Source organism: Tetrahymena thermophila (genome assembly GCF_000189635.1).
Source record: "Tetrahymena thermophila SB210 genomic scaffold scf_8253891, whole genome shotgun sequence".
Classification (NCBI taxonomy): Eukaryota; Ciliophora; class Oligohymenophorea; order Hymenostomatida; family Tetrahymenidae; genus Tetrahymena; species Tetrahymena thermophila.
The window spans coordinates 181,625-198,965 of record NW_002475961.1 but is presented as its reverse complement, the minus strand read 5'-3'; the positions used below and the strand labels follow the sequence as shown (position 1 = coordinate 198,965).

At 21.9% G+C, this 17,341-nt stretch overlaps 5 protein-coding genes across 5 annotated transcripts; all 5 read right to left on the bottom strand. All coding sequences in view use genetic code 6, as the record gives it.

Annotated features, from left to right (window-relative positions):
* Positions 1 to 459: 459 nt before the first annotated feature.
* On the bottom strand, positions 460 to 5,538 carry TTHERM_00683040 (transmembrane protein, putative). Its single transcript, XM_001027340.2, has 5 exons — positions 4,820 to 5,538; positions 3,905 to 4,762; positions 2,648 to 3,677; positions 2,104 to 2,437; positions 460 to 2,049 (listed from the first exon to the last, which is right to left on the bottom strand). Exons 1-5 carry the CDS (start codon positions 5,318 to 5,320, stop codon positions 642 to 644), a joined length of 4,131 nt encoding a protein of 1,376 aa, XP_001027340.2. The 5' UTR covers positions 5,321 to 5,538; the 3' UTR covers positions 460 to 641.
* A 651-nt stretch (positions 5,539 to 6,189) lies between these two features.
* On the bottom strand, positions 6,190 to 7,622 carry TTHERM_000683039 (transmembrane protein, putative; the record flags this gene model as incomplete). The annotated part of the gene is made up of 2 exons (XM_012800901.1): positions 6,190 to 7,462; positions 7,558 to 7,622. 2 exons carry the CDS (start codon positions 7,620 to 7,622, stop codon positions 6,190 to 6,192), a joined length of 1,338 nt encoding a protein of 445 aa, XP_012656355.1.
* Positions 7,623 to 8,951: 1,329 nt separating this feature from the next.
* On the bottom strand, positions 8,952 to 9,929 carry TTHERM_00683020 (papain family cysteine protease; the record flags this gene model as incomplete). The annotated part of the gene is made up of 1 exon (XM_001027338.1): positions 8,952 to 9,929. The coding sequence occupies one exon, from the start codon at positions 9,927 to 9,929 to the stop codon at positions 8,952 to 8,954; it is 978 nt and encodes a 325-aa protein (XP_001027338.1).
* Positions 9,930 to 12,220: 2,291 nt separating this feature from the next.
* Positions 12,221 to 13,183, bottom strand: TTHERM_00683010 (papain family cysteine protease; the record flags this gene model as incomplete). The annotated part of the gene is made up of 1 exon (XM_001027337.3): positions 12,221 to 13,183. The coding sequence occupies one exon, from the start codon at positions 13,181 to 13,183 to the stop codon at positions 12,221 to 12,223; it is 963 nt and encodes a 320-aa protein (XP_001027337.1).
* Positions 13,184 to 15,337: 2,154 nt separating this feature from the next.
* Positions 15,338 to 16,846, bottom strand: TTHERM_000683009 (transmembrane protein, putative; the record flags this gene model as incomplete). Its single annotated transcript, XM_012800900.1, has 2 exons — positions 15,338 to 16,705; positions 16,763 to 16,846. 2 exons carry the CDS (start codon positions 16,844 to 16,846, stop codon positions 15,338 to 15,340), a joined length of 1,452 nt encoding a protein of 483 aa, XP_012656354.1.
* Positions 16,847 to 17,341: the final 495 nt, after the last annotated feature.

The following is a 17,341-nucleotide window of genomic DNA, read 5'->3' as shown; positions in this document are numbered from 1 at the left end:
GGTTGATTGATTGATTCAATAAATAAACCAAACTAAGCTAACATTTAAACTCATTTATTTTATAATATTAAAAGCTATTCATAAAAGATTAATTGCAAAATATTTGCCTTTATTAATTAAAACTAATTATTCTAATATTCAAATCTAATTATTTTCTATTACTATTTTTTTGTTATTAACATGCATCATTTATTCAGTTAATTTATTCTTTTTTCACAATATTATTTTTTTATTATGTTTTAATTCAATATATTTTTGTGAAATCATCTAATTTAAATATACTTACTTACTTGTTTCCTTTTTTTAGATAATTTATATTCATTTATATACTTATGATTTTTATTTATCATTAATTAATTTTATAAATTACAACAATCTTTAAGTGAGAAATTATTCTAAAATAAAATAATTTATTGATTAGCTGATTGATTGATTAATTAAAGCATTTAATGGGAGTAATTTGTAGCTTATTAAAAGAATTAAATTTTAATTTATTTTACTTTCATACAAAAAATAAATATTTAATTTGAGATTAAATTTGAATTTGTTCAGAATATTAATTGAATAAAGTGTAATTTTATTTCTTTCACAATTAGAATTTTGATGGAATAAGTTTATTTTTAGCAAAATCATCACTTCTTTCATAGTTTATTTAGATTTTTTATCATATTTATAGTTATGTCTTCTTAAAGCTTTGAATGAGGAACGCATGTTAGAGAAAATAATATACTTTCAGAATCAAAGATAATTTTAGATTTCAAATAGAAAGAAAGAGCCATCCAAATCAAAATACTGGCAAAGCTGATGATGCAAATTACGATTGTGAAAATTTATGAATAATAATTTAAAATGTCTTAATTGGATGAATAAACAATATTTTTAATAGTAGTCAAAGATTATTAAATTAAATAGAATCCTTCTCTTATTAATTAAACATGCTCGTTATTATTAAAAAACTACAATATCTGTTATTATTATAATTATTAATTTACAGATTGAGAAAATAAATCATCAAAAGTAGAAAGGAATTATAAATCTTATTAAATATAAGCTCCTAATCCTACAAGTGTGGATTGTGATGATGTTGTGTTTGAAAGATTTGCACAAAAATCAAATAAATCTTATATTTCATAGCAAATATTTTATTCAAATATTTATCTTATGTTTGTTAAATAACTGCCTGATAGAGACTCTGTACTTTATATGCTTGAAGTAAATTATGAGATACTATTAGAGATAAACGAATTGGCAGTCTTATAATCCTGATAAATACCAGCTAGATCTATATTTGGATAATTTTATACTTATTAAGATAGTATAGAATTAGATGAAAGCATATCTGGATAAAGCAGAATTTTAGAGTATGCTTACTGTTGTTGAATAATAAGATTAAATAAATTAGATGAGTCCTTAAATTATTTCCAAGAACCATTTAGCACTAAAATAGATATACAAAAAATGACAAATCCAATCGCTGAAGCTATAAAAGAAAGCAAAAAGTATCTCCATCTAAACATATTTTAATCTTAAAAGGAAGATGAAACCAAATTTTATTGATTTCCTTTCTTTGTTTGTTTTATATTTTTAATTTTTTCAAGGATTTTTTTAGGATTATATTTGGTGTAGTCAACAAAGTTCTCTTTAATATAGGTAGCATTGAAAGGGGCTAAAAGTTAAATAAAATATTCATATTTTTGGCACTCTATTTAGCACTCTAACCAAGAAATTCTAGCTGTTATCAGAAGTACTTTTTTATTTATTGTAAAAGATCTATAAACGATATAAGTCCAGCTTAAGTAAGTTAAAATAAACAAGGCTAAATAAACATATATAAATAATTTTCCATTATCTACAATATCATCCAGATTTTTAGAAATAGCCTTTGAGTAAATTTAGACACTCAAATCGCTAATTATATTATAGAGCTAAATGTTTTCTATCAAATAACAAAAGCTTATTTAATCGATCGCAATACTTTCTTAGTCATCATCTATTGAAACTAAACTAAGAACTGAATTCATTATTTGCAATTAGAAAGTGACTTCGTTACTAATTTAAAAAAAAATATTTTAATTTTAATAATTTGTTTTAATTGATTCTTACAAATTGTTTATATTTTTTTTTTGTAGATAGCTCTAAATAAAGTCATTATCTCTTACTATTTAATTTAACTAATTTTTGAATGTTTGAATATAGATTTTTCTGATAACTTAGCTGTCACTTACTAGATTCTCGCCATCAAATGGTATAAACGTTTGATCATAAACAGTATTATTCAGATTAACTGTAATTGCGTTTGAAAGTGTATGAGTTAGATATAGATCTAATATCTAGGTATTGTTTGAAAAACTCATTTTATCTTTAATTACCACATATACTTTTTAAACTTCAATTGAGTAAATGACAACAATTAAAATAAATAAGATAGAGAAGATGCCTATTATTAATTTTAAAATGTATTTTTAATATAAGAAATAAATATTTCTTAAAAATATTTTAAACTTACTAAATAAATCTCAAACAAAAAAAACTTTGAAAAAATGATGAAAATAAATGCTTATCTAATGTGAAAGAGATAATTTTTAGAAGTAAAATTTTATTTATTTATTTATTAAGTAAATTTTTTGAAAAATAAAAAAAATTTTACCAATCAAAATATTCAAAAAGTACTCAATTTGATGTGTGAAAGAATTTTAAATTTGTTAGTAAATTCTGTTTTAGCTTAATCTTGACTGAGAGTTAATAGAATAGTTAGAACGGTTTTCCATGTTAAGCTATTCTGCTTTTTATAGTTCTAACTTTAGTTCAGAACTACTATTTTACTTTTAGAAAAATTTTTACAAGTTCGAATTTGTAGTTTGTTCTTCAAATACAACTTGCTTAATATTAGATTTCGAAGTTTATTTATATTCTGAAATAAATTTTTGCTATTACCCATATTCAGTTTAATCTTATTGAAAGATTAATAGCTTTTTTTATGCATTTATTTCATCCTGTGTTTGATCTTTTGTTAGATTTTGTTAAGATTTTGTTTAGCTCATTTTACTAGTTGTTTCTTCCTAAGCTAAATTATTTGTATTTTAGAACATACTCAAAGGACTTTATAAATCATAATAATTTAAATTCTAATCATAAGCAAACTGATAATTATATGTATTTTCAGAAGCAAATTGCCCAGTTTATAGCTCCTCCAAATTTTTTTATGAAAACAAATCAAATTCTGGAATTTAGAATTTTTAATTATTTAATAAAACATTTTCAATATTTTCTCTATAGGTTTCTTCTTATTGACTTTAGTAACTTTCCTTTCTAAATTTGAAAAAGCGTTTATTGTTTAAATTAGCACGAGTTTAAGGTAATTTAGGACTTTATGATTTAGTTTGATTTAGAGATTTAGATGGGCTTAGTGATTTAGATGGACTAAACTATTTATGAGGACTTTCAAATTATAAACTGTTAATTTAAACATTATTATTTTCTAATTCTTATTGTTATTCTGATATAATATCCAAACTTAATTAATAGCTTTCATACTTCTAAAAATGAGTTATTTCTAAAATATAAATTTATTTTTCCTTCTTCACTTATTGTTGAATAAAACTTAGCTTTTAATAATTTAAGTTATAATTTATAACAAAAGAAGCTTGGTCTTCCTCATTATTTAGTTATTTCTCATCCTATTTTTAGTTTTATAACACAGTTAATTCAACAATACTTAATATACAAAAATTTTATTTGCTAGAATAAAAGGATCAAGATAAAATAATAATTTTGATAATTTCAAATATCTTCATTTTTTAATAGTAAATTCATAAATAAATATAAACAAATCTTATTAAAATTGAATTTGAAATTCTCAAAAACTCTTAATGAATTAATTTTTTTAAATTTATAAGCATAATACCTTAAATAACGATTCAAAAAAATCTTTAGTGTCTTAGTTGTTCTTGTTTTTGGCAAGCCACTCTTACTTTTTTTAGTTAAACTTTTGCTACATCTTGCTTAGACTTCCAGTAAATTTAAATAAGGCTTATTTATTTGTAAGAATGCTCTAATTATTTTAATGCTAATTTTATTCTCTTTGGTGATTAATCACATCATCAAGTATCTTCTATGAGATCAGAAAAAGATTATATTGAGAATAGCTAACTTATTCTTATAATTTCTGATTTAATTTATTTTATATTTGCTGCATGCTCTTACACTAATTGAATACCTAATTATATATTTATTATGTCATACCTTCAACTTAACCGAATTCGTCTATCATGATGAATTAATTTTGATTATTTGATTATTTTAAAAGAGATGCTATCATTTTGAAATCGTCATCCACACTGTAATTAATATCAAATTAAATACTCACAGGGAAAATAAAGCCATTGCTATCACTAGCAAAAGTCTGTAATCTCTAAATAGAATACTAGCTTACTCCGTTTCTAATCATGTTTTCTATTAATTAATCGTGGATTTGAGAAATACTCCTTGGCATAATATCGCTTAAATTAAATACTTTTGTATTTAAATCTCTTTCTTCATATCCTAAGAAGAGTCCAAGCTTTTTCTAGTTTGAAATAACTTTTCCACTATTTTTTACTAGACTTACTTCGACTACAGTCATATTCTCTTAGCTAAAACTTATAGTTTCAGAGACATTTAATCTATTGTATTAATTTTTCTCAATTATTTCTTTTACCTTTTCTTCATATTTTTATGCCATCCAAAGTTTTTTGTCAACAACACTCAAGAAAATGCTTAGAATCTAATAAAATAAATAAATTTAAAATTTACCAATTCATAAACAGAAAAAATTTTTTACCTTTAAGAGAATAACATTGGTTTACAATTATAAATATTTCTTTGTCTTTTCATTAAAAATACCATCAATTTTATGCTTTAAATTTTTATACGCCTTTCCTAATATGAATGCCTGTATGCTGCATTCTTTCAGAGAAATTTGACCTGCTCCTAAATTCTGGTAGAATTTCTTTTTAACTTCTAGGAATTTTGAAATTTAAAAAAAGCATTCATCTTTAATGTTTTCTGTCTCAAAAATAGGCTTAACTGATAAATTTTTTTGATTTTATTCATTTTTTGCATTATAAATTTGTCTACTTTATAGAAACTCTAGGTCTAACATTAATTCAAGTCTTTGAGAAATAGCTTCAGAAATATTTTTAAAAAATAAAGATCTCTTTGTTTTGTTTCTTTCAAGCATTTTGAGTTTATAATAAGCTTGAATTGAATTTTAACAGAATCTGGCCTAAAATGAGATGTATTTTAATTATAACAATTCCAGCTAGATTAGATTTTTCTTCATGTGTATATTGCTAATAAATTATTAGAACAAGCTGTCAATCAACTAAATTATTTATTTTGAAATTATTTTATCATTCAAATTTTCTAACTATATTTAAGAGCAGTAGCACTCTGAAAAGGAGCAAGTCGTTTTGTGATATCTTATTAATTCACCCAATTTAAACCTTATTTTTCTATCATTTTGATACTCTGTTCCTAATTTGAACAATTCCTCTAACATCATAACGCATCTCTCTTGAAAAAATGGACTAATTTATTTAAAATATAGAATTTTTTATTGATTAAAGGTATGGGTATGCATGCATGCAGATTATGTATATAACTATATATCCTAAAAAATTTTTTGGTAAATTAAAAATGTAAATTTGTAACCTTTAATTAATGTAATTAAGTATAATAAAAAAAAGCAGAATTTATTAATAAACATAATAAATTTACACATTCATTAAATTTTTACTAATTGAGTAATTTTTTTCTAATTTGGTTGATTATTTGTAAGATTAAAAAACTAAAGATATTTATTATCATCAATTTTATTTCATAAATTTTTCTATACATTTCTTTAAATTTACTTAGGATTGTAATTTTTTTGCTTTTAAATTCTTTAATTTTAAAATGCAGAATTGATTAATAATCAGAAATTTATGCATTCAGATTAAAATTTTTAATATGAAAGTAAATTTTTTCATTTAATTCGCTATATTTTATGTAATAATTAAAATAGGAAAGGTATTAATTACCATCAAATTTATTTCTTGAACTCTTCTAATCTTATTTTAATTAACATTGTTTTCTTTAAATTTTTTGAAGACTGTAATTTATTTGTATATTTTAATTTAATCCTTACATTTTTAATCATTTTGTCAAATATCAACTACCAAATACTTACACTTTTTATTTATCAATAACTGAAAAAAAAAATTGATAACAAAACTTTCTTAGTATATTTTTATGGTAGGTAAGCTATGATAAATTTTAAAGTAAATTAAATACTTGCTCTACTATTAGGCGTGAATTTAAATAATTTACGCATAAAAAATTTATTAAAAAATATCTATTTCTTTACTGGCTTAAATCTTAAGTAGTAACTTTGAGAATTCTGTCGAATAAAGTTTGTATAGTTGCCAACACTACAGCAATCAAAACTATACTTAATATAGCCGTTGCGTAAAATAAATCATCCTCAACGAAAAAGTTTGGTAGCTCCACATTTGCTAACAGAAGAATTTAGTTTACAAAAAAAACTGACGAAAAAGAAGCAACCCATTTATTCATCTGTATATCACTAAAAGGTAAATTTATTGTAGCATCATAAATATATAAAGCCCCCGTAATAGTATTTAGGTAATATTTAAAAATATCTGGTATATAACCTTTTAAATAATAACTAAACACCATCATAAAAGTCATCATGGTTATAATCAGGATTGTTTTATTATACTTCCTTCTAATAATATTACTCTCAGAGAATGATATGTTCCTAAAGAAAAAGAAGACTATATAACTAATAACTAGAGCTATTATTAACGAAAGAGCAGAAAAAAAGTAGAGGTAGAAAGGTTTTTAAAAACAATTTGATGTATCCTAATATTCAGAAAGAAATGATTCATAGCCACATACAAAAATTCCTGAGTTTGATTCTACAAAAGTGACAAAAAATATCCATGGATATATTGTAAAGTAGATATTTAGTTTAACATTAACAATATCAAACATCCATTTTGACTTTAAGTAGAAATTTTGCTACGATGATTTCAAATAGCTTAGCACTCCAATATAAATAAGAATAGAATATGTCAAGAATGATAATAAAAAAAACCAAATCAAGATAGCTAATTCGCCAAAATATTCATTAATTGTGTATGAAATGCTTGTATACTCAGTTAAAACCTCAAGAAAATATAGCTTATCATCTTAAAAATAAGGCCTATCATCAGTACTAAGAGTAAAACTAGATATTTATAAAAGGAAAATACCAAATAGCAATATATAATATAGAGGAGTATGGGATGTAGGCTATTAAATTTCTATTATTTCAATAATTGTTTGAATATATCTTCTAGAGGCCCTTCTAAATTATTCCATTTAAGATCCCTTAATTCTTTTTAATTATTTATTTTTTACCTTTATGAATTAAATTGTTCTAATTATTATTTTAATTCTTAATAGAAATAATTAATGTATATCAAATGTAATTATATTTAAAGCTGTTTTCAAATCAAATAAATCTGTGATTACAATATTGTTAAAGAAAATTTAATTTTTTATATGTAAAGTAATAAATAAATATATAAAAATTACATAAGTATATTGTAACTATTCTATTAATTATTCGTAATAGATTGATTGATTAATAATATTTTTTAGAAAACCAAAGGAAGAAATGATAGTACTAATTTATTTATTTATTAATTAATTAATTTTTTAATATTCAACTATAGCAGAAAAAACAACCTAATGTTATTAAATTTAGCTAATTTATAGAAAATCAATTTTTACAAGTTCTCATCAAGAATTTAGAGTTAAATCTTATAATTTATTTATTAATTGATAGTAAATTTTATCTTTAAAAATTAATTTTTATGATAAAATGCTTGTTACCTTATAAAATAAAAGTTACTTTTAATTAATTAATTATACTTATAATTAATTAATTTACTTTTCTATTTGATTTGTCCTTGATCTCTAAAATGTGGTAGGTAAATTTTAATGATATAATATAAATTAATCAATTTTGTAGAATTTAATTAAAAAATTTTTTTCTAACTATAACTATCAATCTAATTACTTAATTAGGACAAGAATTGTACTATTAATAGTAATAATAAGGTGCATCAATATTTAGATTTATAATCATAAAAATAAAGACTAATGAGGTTATTATTTATTGTAATTTAGATACTGAAAAATTAAATTTATTTTTATATAAGTTTATCAAATTAATTTTATTGATTCCTTCCTTCAAAAATTTAATATTTAATTGTCAACTAACTACATTTCTAAATATTATTTTTGAATAATTTTGATAGATTTATAAAAAATTAAATGTGATACATTTTATTATTTATAAATAATATTTGCTTAAATTGATGTGGAAATACATATATCAACTTTTAAATATCTATAATATTCTTAAAAAACATTATTTATAAATATTTTTACTTCCATTTATAACTTTTAGGTAGGTAGGGATGTTGATTTTTTATAACTATTTTATTTAAAAAGTCAATATTTTTTTTTTTCTTTAAAAATAGAATTAAAATATTAATTTTGAAATTGTTAGAAATTGAAATTTATTTGATAGTGCTTTAAATGAAATTTAAACTGATTTTAATAGATTTGACAAACCAAATTTATTCTTTTATATTAAATAATAAAATTTTTTCATAAAAGAAATATCTTTTTCAAATTTAATGAACATATTATTTAATTTTTTATAGATCAATCAATTTTCAATTCAATACGAATAAATAAATTAATGAGTATTCAATAATTATAAATTTATTTTATTGTTCATTGATGCATTAAAACAGATTATTTTTTATTTTATTTATACAATTACTTTAAACAAATCAATCATTATCAAAAAATTTTTTAAATGCTTTCAATCGATCAATCGATTTTAAATATTTTCAAAGAACAGGGAAGGAAGCAGCATTGCAAACACCACAAGTATTACCGACAGCTAATCTAAAATAACCGTTTTCACCAAATTATGTACCCCATGAGTTCTTAAGCTTGAGAGCAGAACTAGAGTAACCAACTAGAAGGACAGCATGAGTAAGGTTGTCAGAGCAGTTACTGTAAACTCCAGAAGTGTAGTATTACAAATTTTTTGCATCAATAGCAACAGAAACAGGATGATCTTATAAGGCAGTTAAAAGAGCTTTGCAATCACCTGAAGGAACATCTACGTAGCTTGAAATAGCATACTTTTCGAAGGAAGAAGTATCTTTACATTTACCTTCTACTGCTGTATAGGGATAATCTGCAGCTTTAGAAATCTTGTTTTTAATAATGTACTTAAAACTTTCATCCATGTAACCATCTTAGCAACCTCCAAGTTAGTTATATTCTGGTTCTTTAACACAGTCTACTATTTCTTATTCTGAGAGACTAAGAGTGTTAGCTTCACCTACTCCAGAAATTAAAAGAGCAGATTCGATTGCGCCAGTGGTTGAAAAAGCATAGCAAGAACCACAACGACCTTAATCCTTAACAGGAGTAACCTTTCCAAGAGTAGTGAAATCTATTTCTTTGATCTCTACATCATCCTTAGGCTTGTAAATTTTACTGTTGTCTTAATTCTTATTGACCTTTAAAGTCAAGTACTATTCAGAGAATTCAGCACTAGTTAAATCCATGAATTGAGTAATACCAAAAGTAGAGTCAGTTTTAATTACTTCTAGGTTTTCTGAGAAAACACCGAATCTGTAAGATTCAAAATCTGGGTCAGCATATCTTTTGTTGTATTTCATTTTGAATTACTTAAAGAGAGTTAAGGCATCTTATTGAGCTCTGACATTATGAGAATTCTCTTTTAAAGAAATAAAGCCAAAAGCAGAAATAGCCAAAATACTGACAAAAGCGATGATAAGAGTTTTATTCATTAGTTTTATTAAATATAATATTTTTAAATTAATTAAAATTATTCAGACAGAAGTCTATTTGTCTGTCTGTTTAAAGATAAAAAATATATCCTAAAGATAATCAAAATCTTTTTTATCTAGAAAAATAAATTATTAAATACAAATTCTTCTATTATTTAATTAAGAAACTCTTCCCTTTCACATAATATTCTTTTACATTTAATAGCAATACCGTAAAAAGTAAAAAGAGTTAAATTTAAATTAAAAATTAAATTCTAAATTCAATATTGAAAATCTAATTCTAATTTCTTTTATAAATTAAAATAAATGAATTATAATATAAAAAATATATAATTAATTAATTTAAAATTTAATAAACAATTAATAAGCAAATAAATAAATATTTGCTCATGTTATCTAATAATTATTAATTAATATATTTTTTTTTAAGAATTTTTTAATTGAATCAGAATTAGTTTGTAAGTTTTAAGCAAAAGTTTGATTATACATTTTTTAATATTACCTTTAAAAATATTATTATACATAAACTGCTATATTATTTAATATAATAAACTATCTTATTGATTCTTAAAGTGTATTCCTGTTAGTATTTTATCATTATAATAAAAATAAAAATGAAATTTTTACTATTTTTAAATCAAATAAATAAATTTCTTATTAAATTGAAATCAAATATTTTTCAAATATATCATTTAAATTTAATAATAAAAATAATTAATTTAAACTAGACTCTTTAAATATTTAAGAAGTCAGTCAATCAGTATATTTATAAAAGAATAAAATATTATGTTATTTAAATAATAAATTATCTTTATTAATTATTTAATTTATTCAAATAAAAATAAATAAATTAATTTTTGATATTTTCTTTTTAAAAAAACTAAATTTTACTTGATTTTATTATTTAATTATGACATAAAATAATATTTTTTCAAAATTTTATGATAATTAGACGTTTATTTTATGTTTTAAAAGTAAAATTAAACTTTTACTTCTACTAAATAATTAAAATGAAGAATTTTTAATTGTAAATAAATAAATTAATTTCTAAATTTTAATTTGCTTCTTTGCTAAAAGCCTTATTTAATTTACTTTGGAATATTAACATTTTTAATAAAATGTTTTAAAAATGTTAGTATTATTTATGAACTTTATTTAGATTCATCCATCCTATGCTTAGAAAATTTCTCTTTTAGAAAATTAATTTTTACATTTTTCACCATTTGAAATTACAACTATAATTATTATAAATTTTTTAAAATTACAATCAAAGATAAAAAAATGTATTTACAAATATTTACAGAGTAAAATATTTATATAATTACTAACTTATAAGTAAATTGAAAAATAAATGGACTATTTAAAATCCAAGAATGATTAAAATTGCTCTTGTTTAAAATTTAAATTCAATAAATCAAAGAGTATTTTTACAAAATAATCTTTCTATTTACACTGTTAAACTTTTAAATTATTAAATGCATATTTATTTTCTAATAAAAAAATACAAAGTCCCATTTTTCATAATAAAAAGCCTATTCTTTATTGAATTTAATCTATTTATATAGCTAATAGCTAGTAATGATGATATGTAACAAAAAATATAATTAAAGCAAAATGAATAAATGCCATTTCTTATAAATTTATTATTTAATAATTATATTTTCATTAAATATTTTTTAGTTGTAAGCATTAAAAATAATAAAACCATTCTTGCGTAAGACTGACTCTATTTTAATAAGTATTTACCTTAACAAATTTTAATTCTATTTGCTTACATTATTAAAATTTTAATTATTATCTTAGACAAATTTAATTAAGATAATAGCCCATTTAGAAAAATTTACTTTAATTTTGAACAATAATTTAATTAATTTTAAATAATTTTGTCTTTTTTTTAATGAATGTGATTTAAGATTTTAGACATTTCTAATTTAAATTTAATAAAGCAATCGAATAAAAATTAATATTTAAAAATCTATTTTTTGACTATTTTATTTATCAAGAATAGAAGTTTTTTAGAAAAATAAATCAGTAAGTAAGTAAATAGTAAATATTTATTTAATTTAATTTACAAATGACGAAAGAATAAACTTTCCTTTCTTTGGCAAAAACAAATAGCATTATATTTTTAAAAATTGAAAGTAGAATTAAATAAATATGGTTTGTTAACTTTAATTTATTTTGAGTACAAAACGTCAAATATAAAGGTATTTATTTACATTAAAATTATGAAAATTAATTTTTTATATTATCAGTTTTGAGTAATTTTTTTTAATTTGGATTATGTTTTTTCAAACAATAGGGTAAGAGGCAGCATTGCAGACACCGCAAGTGTTACCGGCAGCTAATCTGATGAAACCCTTTTCACCCCAAGAAGGACCCCAGGAGTTCTTGATCTTGAGAGAAGAGTCAACGTTGGCAACTAAGAGGACACCGTGGTTGAGGTTGGCCTTGCAGTTTTTAAAGACACCAGAAGTGTAGAATTAGAAGTTGGTGGCATCAACAGCAACGGAGATAGGACCTTGTTCTAAGGCAGAGTTGAGGGAGTTGCAGTCACCTTAGGGGATTTCAGCGTACTTAGAAATAGAGAACTTCTTGAAGGAAGAGGTGTCCTTGCACTTACCATCCTTAGCAGTGTAGGGATAGTTAGCAGTTTAGGAGATCTTGTTGTCGATGATGTACTTGAAACCTTCAACCATCCAACCACCGTTGCAACCTTCAGAGTCGTACTTGGGGGACTTAGCACAGTCAACTAATTCTTATTCAGCAAGGTTAAGAGTGTTTTATTCACCTTGACCAGCAATCAAAAGAGCAGATTCAACGGCACCAATGGTGGAGAAAGCCCAGCAGGAACCACAAGAACCTTAGTTCTTAACAGGGGTGACCTTACCCTTGGCAGTCCAGTCAACTTCGGTAGCTTCACCTTAAGCTCTGTAAACTTCGGTGCTGTTAACCTTTTCGTGTAAAGTGAGGAATTGTTGAGCGAATTCAGCAGGAGTTAAGTCCATGAATTAGGTGACACCGAAAGTAGAGTCAGTCTTGACGATTTCTAAGTTTTGGGTGAAGACACCGAATCTGTAGGTTTCGAAAGTAGGATCAGCATACTTCTTATTGTAAGTTTGCTTGAATTGCTTGAAGAGAGTGGCGGGGTCTTAGTCAACTCTGATGTTGTGAGAGTGGTTGTGGAAAGCAACCAAGGTGGTGGCAGTTAAAGCCAAAACACCAACTAAAGCTAAGATGAGAGTCTTGTTCATTTGTTTTGTTTTTATTTATTTTTTTATTTATTGATTTGTTAATATAATTTTTATATCGTTGATTAATAAGTCAATTTATAAAGCTAGTCGGTATTAGAAAACACTTGAAAATCTTTATTAAATTCATGAGTCATTGATTCTTCTATTAAAAATCTCTGCTTTTTAATAAAAAAAATTCTTTTATTAAAAGTTCAAATGTCATAAGTTAAGTCTAGCAGAGAAAGAGCATATCATATCTCATACTAAAAGAATTATAAGTAGCATTGATAAATATTTCTTTTATTAATTTTTTACTCTAAATCGAATGCAATTAATACCTTCTAATTTTATACGCACTTAATTATGACTTCATTGTTATTTATACATAAGTTTCTGCTTAGCCTTCAATTTAGATGTTAATGGAGACACTGACTCAGTACTTAAAGATGCTAGAGGGTAGTAATGGACAAACAAAGCTTTGAATTTTTCAAATCATATTATAGTTAGTTATAAAAGAATAAAATTTAATACTAAAAATAATTAGTTCTAGGAATTTTATCAAAAACATAAGAAATAATTAATTGATAAATTATCTTTCAAACATTAGGATACATACGCCCGATTCATCAAATCTATGAATATCTTTTATCGTTTTAAAGGAAATTAAATATTTTTCTCTTTAAATAATTTTTGATATAAAAGAATTATTTGAAATAATATCATTTCAATGAATTAATTGTGTTTGTTTTAACATATCCTTCTATTGCTTTTGTCAAGATTACAGCATACGGTTATATTCCAGACTTTATCTGAATAAATACAATGTACAATTCAAAGTATGAAATATTTTACTTTATTAAAGTTGTAAACAAGCCAATATGGATAAGATTTTCAAAGTTAGGTATTAAATTAATATGAAAAATTCAATTAAATAATTTTGAGATAATTTTATGAAAGGAATTATATTTATCAATTCTTTCATTTAAATTTCCCTAAGTAAATTATGATGATACTTAATTTTCTATTTCCTAACATTGCTTCTTTTAATTATTTACTTACTTATTTATTATTAATAAAGTAGATATACAGAAATCAATAGAAAATTTTCTGGAAATTTTTAATAGTTCTTGAAAATAATTTTAGAATTAATGAATAAAATATGTAGAGGATTAAATTAAAAGAGTATTTTAGAGAATAATAGATTGTAATAACTTAATTTACAATAGTAATCAATTATATTTTATTTGTTGATTATGATATTTATAATTTTTCCTTTTTCAAAAAAGTATGAAATTAAATTTAAAAGTGTAAATTTTAGGTAAGGCAAATTTTTTTGAACAAATAATAAAAAATCTATAACAAAAAATTATAAAAAATATCAATGAAGTATAATCATTTTTTCATTTTTAATCTTCAAAAATTTTTAAAAAAAAGTATTAAATAAGTTTTAAATGTGCTAATTATACTAAAAAAAATATTTTTTTAATCTAAATAGTAAAAACTAAAAATATGTAGAATAAAATGATAAAAAATATCAACAAATAAAAATATATTTTTAATTTTTAATCTTCAATCAATATGTATAATTATATATTTAGTATAAAATAAATAACCTTATTTATTTTCTATCATATGATCAAGAATTCTTATGCTATAAAGTTTATTTTAGAATAAAATAAATTTAAAGTTAAAGAAAAAAAATGATTAATTGAATTTTATTTTATTTGAGAATTTTAAGATAGATATAAAATAATCAAATTGTTTAGCCTAAGGATAAGTATTTATTTATATAGTAAACAAGGTATTTAAAAAGTTATAAGAAATGTTTTTATTTTTAACTTTTTTTAGCTCAAAACTAATTGATCAAGAATTCTTATGAAACAAAATTTATCTTAGAATAAAATAAATTTAAAGTTAAAGGAAAAAAATGATTAATTGAATTTTATTTTTATTTGGGATTTTTAAGATATAAAATAATAAAATTGTTTAGCATAATGACAAATATTTATTTAAGTTATAAACAAGGTATTAAAAAAGTCAGAAGAAATGTTTTTATTTTTAGCTTTTTTAAGCTGAAAACTAATTTTTTCATAATTTTAATTTTTATGAAATTTAAAAGTGAATTTTAAGAGTTTTTCTCAACTTGATAAAAATACTTTTGAAAAAAAGTAATCATCATACCTCATATAAATCATATAAAATTAAAGAAGTACTATTATTCATAAATTCTTAAATATTATTTTAGAAGCTAATGATGTGAAGAAAATTAATTTCCAGTCTATTTTTCTCTTTGAATGTTTGAAGAGAGTCTGGCATAAAATTTTGTTAATTTTCATATACTTCAATGGTTATTGGATTTAAAGGCCTAAAAGTTAATTTAAAAAGTTTAAATATATCTTAATAAATTAAAAATGATTATGGTAAACGAATTTCAATAATATTTTCAAGAATCATTGAATCTTCTAGATAATCTTCTAAATCGTTAACATTAAACCCATTAAAAAAGACCACATACATAGTTCCATCGTAATTATAAAATCTACTTCCAATTTACTCAATATATATATTAAAACCTGCAAAATTGAATAAAAGTGCATACATAAACTCTTTGGATTATCTTTATTGTATGGTCAATTTTCGATAAAATGGAATTATTTTTATAGATTTAAATTTATTTAAATTTAGATAGTTATTTCTATTTTAAAAATTATATTTTCTTAAACCATCCAATCCTCCTATTTCTAGCACAAGCGCATTCTTTTGAAAAATATAATAATATACTTCAAATATTTATTTGATCAGACTTAAAGTAGAAACAGTAATTACGAAATACATTAAGTTATTAGAAATACCATTTTTATCTAATTCAATATATCCAGTAATAGATAAAACTATGATTAAGTATAATGTTGAAAATAAAGTAAATTTACACATCAATGCATAATTAAAGAATGTAACTGATTATTTTTTTAATCCTTTTCTCATCGGAGTAAGTAAAATATTTTCTATAAAAAGGGCAATGGTGTAAAATATTTTGATATATTAATCTTCATAAGCATCTAAGACAAAAATAATTTTATTTGATAGTACTATTAGCCCAATAGCATATTAAGTGAAAAAGAAAGCAAAAAAATACTTAATTCCAATTCCTATGTAGATAAAACCATAATAGGCAGAGAGTTTTATAAAGAAAACAACATCTTTGTAATAAGGATGATAATCTAAATTTTTATAATAAGTTATTACCAATACGATTGGAATAGAAATGTAAAATGAATTTTCATCTCTTTAGGACAGACACCAAAAAAAAACATAAGCTATTTGTAAGTTAAATAGATAATTCATTATAATATATCTAGGAATTAATGGAATAATGATATCTCTCTATGTAATATTTGGGAGCTCATCGATTTAAAGGATAAAAAATAATATCTTATAGTATAATCTCCATTTTGCGTACTCGCAATCTAAATAAATAATTGCCAATCGAAATAATTTATCAATTATAAAAGCTACTAATAATAAAGGCCATGAAGGACTATCCTTTTTATTAAAAATTAGCAATTTAAAATATTATAAATGGATTATTTCAAATTTTACAATTATTTTGGTCAAAAAGAGGTAGATAATCGCAAATTAAGCATACTTAATATGAGCATATTTTAAGATATCAACCAATAACATTTGCTTTCAGTTTTTAAGTTTTTTTGTTCAAGTTAAATAAATTAATTAACTAAAAACAAAGATTAATTACTATGAGAATAAATAATAATATCTATCTTTACAAATTTTTAATAGATTCTAACATCAGTAATGAAATCTTAACAATTTCAATTTCATGCTATTAACTTTTTTGTTTTCATCAATATTTAGATTAGATTTCAATTGAAAAGTTATTTATTATTTTCTAAGATATTATAATATATTTAAGCTGAATTCTGATAGATAGATCTTTTAAATTCAAATTAAAATTAAAAAAGCTATTTTTTGTAAAATATTTATTTTTAAAAATAAAAATAATTTTAACTTAATGCTATTTAATTTTTAGCTTTAATCAATATTTAGATTAGATTTCAATTGAAAAGTTATTTATTATTTTCTAAGATATTATAATTGCTTACAGCTGAATTCTGATAAGTCTTTAAAATTCAAAGTAAAATTAAATAAACTATTATTTGT